The 8,739-nt window shown below is 36.7% G+C and overlaps 1 protein-coding gene across 2 annotated transcripts in view; it reads right to left on the bottom strand.

Moving 5' to 3' along the window:
• Nucleotides 1–4,696: 4,696 nt before the first annotated feature.
• LOC140138820 (rap guanine nucleotide exchange factor 1-like) overlaps nt 4,697–8,739 on the bottom strand; it is a 263,652-nt gene continuing 259,609 nt past the window's right edge. For both annotated transcript variants that reach the window (XM_072160591.1, XM_072160590.1), the window contains exons 17-18: nt 5,776–5,922; nt 4,697–5,082 (exon numbers count right to left, since the gene is read on the bottom strand). In XM_072160591.1, the coding sequence (XP_072016692.1) occupies nt 4,947–5,082; nt 5,776–5,922 (283 nt within the window). In that variant the 3' untranslated portion in view covers nt 4,697–4,946. The remainder of the gene's footprint in view (nt 5,083–5,775; nt 5,923–8,739) is intronic.

The following is an 8,739-nucleotide window of genomic DNA, read 5'->3' as shown; positions in this document are numbered from 1 at the left end:
ATGACTCTCTCTATAGAGAGAGTCAGAAAAAGGGAAAGATTGCTGAAACTATAATTTCTTATCTTTCAAGGAGTACACAGCAGCTCAGCAGTATGGACTCATGATTGTGAGGATGGGGGTTCAAACCCTGGTAGTGCCATTGTTTTATGCAAGGAAGCCCATAATCACTCTTTTTATCACTGAGCAAATCCCTTCTGCTGCTTGTAAATTTTAAGAGGCAGATTACGGGCTCGGATAGCGACGTTTTCACATATTTTTTGTGGGAGCTGATTGCACATCAGACACACCAAATTGTATAATTTTGTATACGAGGAATGTCCTGGTGATGTCAAACAATTTAATTTTTAGAAATTTGCGAGAAAGTATTAATTTTATGGCAAATTAATTTAATTTTGACATTTAACAGTCCTCAAAGTAAATTGTATAAATCTAATGATAGGTACTTAAAGTGTATGTAGCTGGGATGAAAAGCCATCCATCATATGAAAAAATTGACCTTTCGTATTGAAGATATACATTTGTTTCCTAAAATTAGTTAAAACTTTTAGGTGTTTTTGTGGAAAAAATTATATCTTCAATGCAAAAGGTCAAAATTTTTATATGATGGTCGGATTTTCATCCCAGCTACATACACTTAATTACCATATCATTAGATTTATTAAGTTTACTTTGAGGACTGTTCAATGTCAAAAATTTCAATTTTTAATAATTTACCGTATTGCGAAAAAATCAGAATTATTTGATATCAGATGGATATTTCTCATATATTCAGAATGCAATTTGGTGTGTCTGATGTGCTCTCAGGTCCCACAAAAATACTGTGCAAAGGTGGGTTACAGAACCCTCAAAAGCTAGATGATAACAAATTATAACAATAAGATAGTGGAAGCTTCAAAGGAAAAAAGTAATACAAAATTTCAATATGATAAACTTGCATACAAAACTTGCCAAAGAATAAAATAATATTGTCAACAAACATGAGAACTATACAAATATATCCAATATATTTAAATTTGTTCATAAATTACTGTTATTTTGGAGAAAAAAATACTATTTACACTGACATCATGGAACAAAAAAAATAGATGCAACATAAATAAACATTTCAAATGTGACAACATTGCATAGCTTAAAGGTGACCACAAACGGGCTATTCCAGTTGAAATCCTTACACCCCCATGGACGACATGACCATAATATTCCACACAGACAGGGAGTGTGAATTCCAAATGGGGTTACCTGAACTGGTGAGTCCATTTCTCATGTCTTTCAAAGGGGGGGGTGGATTTTAACTGGAATAGCCAGGATACATTGAAGGCAAGTATTTTGGGCTATTCCATTTAAAATCCCCACTTCCCCGTGAAAGATTTTGGAAATAACTTCCACAGGGGGAGTATGAATTTCAAATGGAATGAACACATTAGGCAGCTCCATTTGAATTTCATACACCCTCTGAGAAAGATTAAACATGAATCTTCCAGAGAGGGAGGGTGAGTTTCAAATAGAGTTGATTAATAATATGCTAATTCCATTTAAAATTCATACTCCCTGTGTGGAAGATATTTCCAAAATCTTTCACAGGGGGAATGTAGATTTTAAATGGAATAGCCCATCAATTGTAGATTCATTCGCTCGGCAAACATGTCATTAAATATGAATTTATTTCTGTTAACAGAAAGAAATTATAACACAGTGGCCTATGGACCCGGGCCTATGGAGTCTTTGTAATACACATAATCATGCACAACTCGCAAATGCAAGACCAGATTCAACTGAAAATTTGAGAATAAGTTTTTTTCAAGTATATCTACTGAAACATACCATAAAAAGAGAATGCTGGAATCACAAAATACACAGGAATTGTAGATTTCAAGAGGAGTCGCCCATTCAGGTTACACCATTTTGAATTCACATTCCCTGTATGGAAGATTAACCCTAACCGAACCCATGGTTTCTTTGCTATTGGAAGGGAAAGAAGAAACGAAAAAGGAGAGAAGATGAAGTCGCTTGATACCCCAGGATTCGAACCTTGCACCCCTGGCGTGCCAATCAAAAGATCGCCGACCGGAAGCCACAGGGGTTTTGCTGGCCTGGCCAGTGATTCCGTAGGTATACACGACTAATTGTGTCATGAAATCAAGTGGGACGTATGCATGCGTAGTGTTTTCCAAATAAGATTTAGTGAGTTTTAGTGTGGTTAGGGATAAGGGCATGTCTTCCACAGGGGGGTATATGGATTTCAATTGGAATAGTCCAATGGCTTTTTGTCTATATTCTCTGATCAAACGTTTTTTCATTGCTACCTCATCAGCATTTTTCTTGAGACATTCCAAACATACTTGCCAAGTACTTAATCTCATGCCCACTCTTAAAGTACTGTACAATACATACAAAGAGGTATTAGGATTCAAATCACATAGTGATCTTGTATATCGTCAGGGTTCGAATTCGTTTAAAAATTTTGCATAGCAGTTTTTGGCTAATTCATCTTAATCAGGATACTTCCATATACTAAAGCATTATAAAAAGTGCTATACAAATGCAAAATTGGGTAGCAGTTACTTCAAAATAAGGAGCAAACTGCTATGCAATACAGCCGAATTCGAACCCTGTATATCGTACTAAAGTTTGTTCGGCTTAATAATTGGCAAAATATTATTCGGTTTTTACATCATAAGTGTGAGCCAGTCACACATTCCGTAACGTGCAGCTGCATGCATACCATTCTTTTCATTTTTTTTTTGCCTTAAATAGTTCTCATGATATGCATTGTGGAAGTGCCACATGTGTTCGAGGACATTTCCTAGCTATTTTCTTCCATTTCTTGCTTTGTTTATCAAAGCTATCTAGGCCAGCATGCATATATTAGCCTACACTGGCTATTCAGGCTTGTGCATTTGTATGAGCTTGGAACGGTCCATGGTTTTCCGTGGATTAGTATATGTTCCTCACGGACCAACCTGGGTAAACAAACAAACAAACAAACAAATATTTGAGGACAAGCACTGACAGGGCTATTACAATTGAAATCCACACACCCTATGGAAGACATGACCTTAATCTCCAACACAGGGAGTGTGAATTTCAAATAAAATTACCTGAAAGGGTGGCTCCATTTGAAATCTACACCCCCTGTGTGGGAGATTAAGGTCATGTCTTCCATAGGGGATGTATGGATTTCAACTGGAATAACCCTATATATAAAATGTCCACTGGTACAATTAACAAAGGTGGTGACAAAGCACCACACTTTGGCCCCTGAACATGTTTAAAGCAAAACCTCCTATGTAACTTGTTGGCAGTTTTGTTTAAAACATGTTCAGGGGCCAAAAGCACATAGGAGGTTTTTCCTGCCCAGCGACAATGTGTAGCAGGGCCCATGGATAACTTTTTGTTCACACCAATTAATGAAATCAGAAAATTCTTAGCTGGCGGCACAAGCCATATATAATTTGTATTCTTGGCACACAAACATGTTACCGTTTATAATCAATGTACATGCTTCCGACATGGCACATGTATGAACATTAAGTGGAGCGATTGCCGAATAGGGCGCAACTGTACTAGTCTTATTACAAGACTGCCCTACCCCAACCCTAAACCCTAACCCTAAACTCCGTAAACGAGGACTGGACTCAAGTCTAGGAAGTTGCACCTTATTCGGTAATTGTACCCATTAAGTCAATATTTAGTAAGTAATTTAAGACATGGAAAATAGACCAAAGTTACCAATTTGACACACATGTATATATTCAATATGAGTATAAGATGCTTAAACTTTGTTCACTTTACTTTTGATCAGACCAGCTGCATGGTCGGCGGAAGTTTTCAGCCCAAACGATGTGTAAAATCACAGAAGTTGCCAACTGTTTCCCATAAAGGTCCGTTCATACTACGCCGCAATTGCTTTACGGTGCGATGCTGCACTGCATCGTATTGCAAAAACACTGCATTGCGGTATCGCAATTAAGTTAAATACATGATAACCTAGAAATGGAACGAGTTGTGACAAATGGTAGTCGATATATCGGAACGCAACGCACATGCAAGTGCAGCATAGTATGAATGGAGCTTTAGCCATTGTTTTGTAGTAAAAAGTGGTTACCATTCCTGATAGATCTTCAAACACAGAAATGTTTTTAAAGCATGATAGAAGCAGTTTGGTCAAAATTTATAAGAACATTTAAATGTTGGGTTATATAAAGGTCATGAAAATGTTTTTGAAACATATTTATAGGAAAAAAATACAACATTTTTAAAATGTTGTCAAAACTGTAAAATACTTTTTGGCAAAAATGTTCAAAATATTTTGTCAACAACTAACTAGTGTTCAAAAATGTTTTGAATGTTCTTAACAACATGTTATATAACCAGACATTTAAATATTTTCTGAAAAAACCCTTTGTGGTTTGCTCAGTGTACGCTTGACCAATGTAATCTGTTGTTACGTTGCAATCCAAACCTGCATCAAGAACAATTCCTGGAAAGTAACAGAGTAGAGAGTCCTTGATGTTATGATCCTTGCAACAGAGTAGAGAGTCCTTGTTGTTGTGACCCTTGCAACAGAGAGTCCTTGATGTTATGATCCTGCGTGTAGCTAGCACCTCTCACATATATTCCTCTACAAGGACTTGGATTTCCTCTCAAACACCAAGACAAAAATCTTTGCAGAATGAGTCCTAGAAATGTTTGATGTTCCGGATTATCGCGTATAAAGAACTATGGTACACGTAGCTACCCAGCTTGATCGGCGAATGAGGTGCTGATGTGATTCAATTAGCCAATCAGAGCCCCACTTCAGTGTTTACGCTTTAAACAGCGTCAAATACGCAGACCACTGAAGAATCTTGCCGAAAACTATATTACCTCTTATGTTCCTCCACAAGGGCTTGATTTCCCATAAATCCCAAGATAAAAATCTTGGCAGTCTAATCTAATTGTTTGTCTCACGTAGCTCTTGTACCCCTCCCTGAGGGCTTGATTTCCTTGGAGAGTTGCCACATTGCTTCCTCATCTATGAAGTTGTTGAAGTCATCAAAGAATGCCAGCACTCTTTGATCTTTCTTCAGTGTATCATAGTGACTGGGTAAAAAAAGAGCAAAAGAAATAATATTAGTTTCTGAAGTATGATGTGATTCGCAAGTAAGGGCTATTGGTACTGTAAAGTTAGCTACAGATTCATTTACAGGGTTCAAGTCCCGCACAGACAAGCAGGTACCTGGTGTCCCAAAGGCTACATGCAGATTTTTGAAAATAATCTAAGTTAATGTTAACAAATATAAATTCCTTTTCATGACATAATAGATGTACCCTCTGCTAGTACCCCTGTGAATATTATGGTTAGCAACTTTTTTAAACTGTTGCGAATTGGTAGTTCACAGCATCTTGCAAATGGTAGTGAACTTTGGCAAAAATTGCATTGATCATTTCATAGCGAGTGTGTAGAAGAATTCAAATATCATAGATATACTTTTGCAGGTCCTATGGTTCTTGAGTTATGTTAGGGCTGAAACAATAACACTTTTGTAAAACGTACATAACTCATTAACAACAATAAAGGAAGCAAGTTTTCAAAGTTTATGATTTGTAGAATGAACTTTTGCAAAACATCAAAGTATTATTTTTCAATAATATATTGATTTAGACAATGAAAATCGATTTTGTTTTTTGTCTGCTTCGACCAACAATATCGAGTGTACCCTTAAATTCACAACTTGCATACTTAGTCCGCATTTGAACAAACAACAAACTATACAATAATGAAGATCCACTTACTGTTGTTTAAACCTCCTCATACTGTCTAGGATATTGAAATATTGCCAGCATTTAACAAAGTTGATGCATTCCTTGTCATCTCCTAGGCCTGGTATGAAATCTGGATTGCCGATATGTACAAAGGTGATGTCTTGTAAAATAAGACCACTGCAAGGAAACAAAGTATTGGCATAAGAAATTAAAAATCATAACCACTTAGTTACAAGATGTAAAATCCATTACACCAAGATGTGCTGTTAAGAAGAACAGCACCGAAAATGTGAATTCTTTTTGCTAAATACTGTAATTTTTAAAGTATTTTGCATGTTTTTAATAGATAACACTGGCCAACAAAATTTAACTTTTTTTCTGGTGACTTGGATTTAAGAGTTGTTTTTAACTAATTTGGGGTCGCTGATTTCAAATATGGCATCAGTTTTCCCTATCAGGTCAAGTTTTTTTCTATGACAAATGGTGAAATTTCATGAATTACTATTTAGAACACATATGTTTAATAAGCAAGGACAGGATGAGTTATACTTTTTGCCTTTGTCTTAAAAATATTGTACATGATACATGATGACTGATAAATAGGGGAGACCGGGGCAAGTCCGCCCTCGGGGCAAGTCCGCCCACCCCATGTTTCTGATCTCGTGACTGTTGGAAAAGTACAATGATGATGTAAAAAGCTGACACACGTCGTAGCTAAGTACCCAAGAAAACAAGACAGTCCGACACATTTCGCCAGAGTAATTATCGTCAAAAAACGTTTTTGAGTCAAGGAAGTTTACATTTTAAAAATTAGTAATATTGTAATAATCTCAAGACCTTGCAGAGACGGTTTGGTTCTTATATTCATTTGGAAGGTGAACGTTTTGCCCAACATATTATGCAATTAAAGGATCGACATATTGTGTTTAGTAGGCATAACACAAGGTAAAGAAAAAAAAAAGTACCGTTAGGGGCAAGTCCGCCCTGTATGTGAAGGGGCAAGTCCGCCCTGTGTTTTCCCCAGGCGGACTCCCCGGGCGGATTCGCCCCATCGGCGTATTATGCAATATATTGATAATAATACCTTTTAGAAGGGTAAAACTACATGCAACCGTTTATGCTCTAAAACCATAAATGTCGAAGTTGTAAATAAAGGTTTTGCTCATTTTGGTCCCCTACATTTATTAGCTTACATTATACCCCTCCATTAAATTTAGTAGACTCTTTGGAAGAGAGTGAGTGCCTAATATACCCTTTACTAAACGTTTGCATTAAATTTATAATTGTTTTGCATTATTATAACCTTTTCTTTTTATCAGGGCGAACTTACCCCACCATAGGAGCGGACTTGCCCCAGCACGGGCAAGTCCGCCCTATCATCGTGATTTTATTTTCCCTTCTCCTGCCGTTACTGAAAGCTCAATGTTCTTACAAATGTGGTAGTATTTAGCTATAGTATACAGCTTAAAAATGTAAAAACTATAGCCTTCTAACATGAGAATTGCCCTCTCTAGGCGAGATTGAAGAAAATAGGGCGGACACGCCCCGGTCTCCCCTACAGCTTAATAGCAGACAATCATACCTTCCCATGATGCTTTGCACCACATAATGGAGCTCTGAAACACATGGAATCTTGTATATTTCTACATGATTTATAGTCATAGAGTGAAAATTTGATGTGATATGCAAAAACTAATGCTATATTTGAAATCAGCGACCCAAAATTACCTAAAAACAACTCTCAAACCAAAGTCACCAAAAACTGTGTTGGGCAGTGTAATGAACATCAGCACCACAAAGAATGTTTACAAGTACTCATTGTTCCGTAGGACAATTCGCTGACTGGACTTTGTTGACCAGCGAGACAACTACAGCACCCAGCATCGATTCCTTCAAGCAGAGACTTTGCGAGAGAGCCGGGAGACTGCAAAATCATTATGGCCCAAACACATTTGTCAGTTTTTAAATATTATTTTGCCTTAGTAATATTTTGTTTGATTTGATTGGTACAAAATATTAATTGTATGATCCTACGACCATCTTCCATAATTGTTGGCAAATGTACAGCCTAAAAAGTTAAAACTGCTAACTTATCTATATCGAGATCCAGAAATAAGCCTATACCAGGGGGGGAAATATCACATTCGCTCTATCTACTGTGGTGGCAACTGTTGGACCCAGTTTTCACTTGTTCGTCAGCCTATTTGGTTTTAAATCCTGTTCATAACACATAACACAGGCATATAAAATCAGCTAAAACACTGAAAATTTTCAACCTGCACTGTACTGTAAATTATTTTGGGACATGAGAGCACATCAGACATATCCAATTGCATTCTGAATACAAGGAAGGTCATTCTGATATCAAATAATTTTGGTTTTTGAAATTAGCAATTTAATACACATTTTATGGCAAATCATTAAAAATTGATATTTTTGATATTTAACAGTACTTGAAGTAAACTTTATAAATCTGATGATTTATACTTAACGTGTATGTAGGTGGGATGAAAAGCCGACAAAACACCAAAAAAAATTAGGTCTTTTTGGGAAAAAATCTATATCTTCAATATGAAAGGTCAAAATGTTCAATTGACCGTCGGCTTTTCCTCCCTGCTACAATTCAGGGGTAGCACTAGGTTTTAAAACCAGGGGTTCTCAGAACCCCTGAACCCCCTGAAAGTGTTAAAAATATGCGCTCAAATCCTAAAATGAGGGTTCTCTAATCTGTTAAGTATTGAATGTACCATTTTATATGTATCAGTGTCAGATTTTGTGATTTTGGCTATAATGATGTGTTACCGGTACCATTGGTATAATAGTTGTTTAGCCCAGCAAAAAACGTGATCTCGCTTTTCACGGCACGAACCAACGGTAACCAACTATCTCGCTTTTTAAGAAAGTTCCCGAGCAGTTTACTTACTATAAAAGTGTTGCTTTATGCCATAAAAGTTCGCCGAATTCCACAAAATGCAGTTCAACTTGCAAAGTGCA

The sequence above is a fragment of the Amphiura filiformis genome, chromosome 18 (genome assembly GCF_039555335.1).
Source record: "Amphiura filiformis chromosome 18, Afil_fr2py, whole genome shotgun sequence".
NCBI classification, from domain to species: Eukaryota; Metazoa; Echinodermata; class Ophiuroidea; order Amphilepidida; family Amphiuridae; genus Amphiura; species Amphiura filiformis.
The sequence above is the reverse complement of the archived record's forward strand: the minus strand, read 5'-3'. Positions and strand labels throughout refer to the sequence as shown.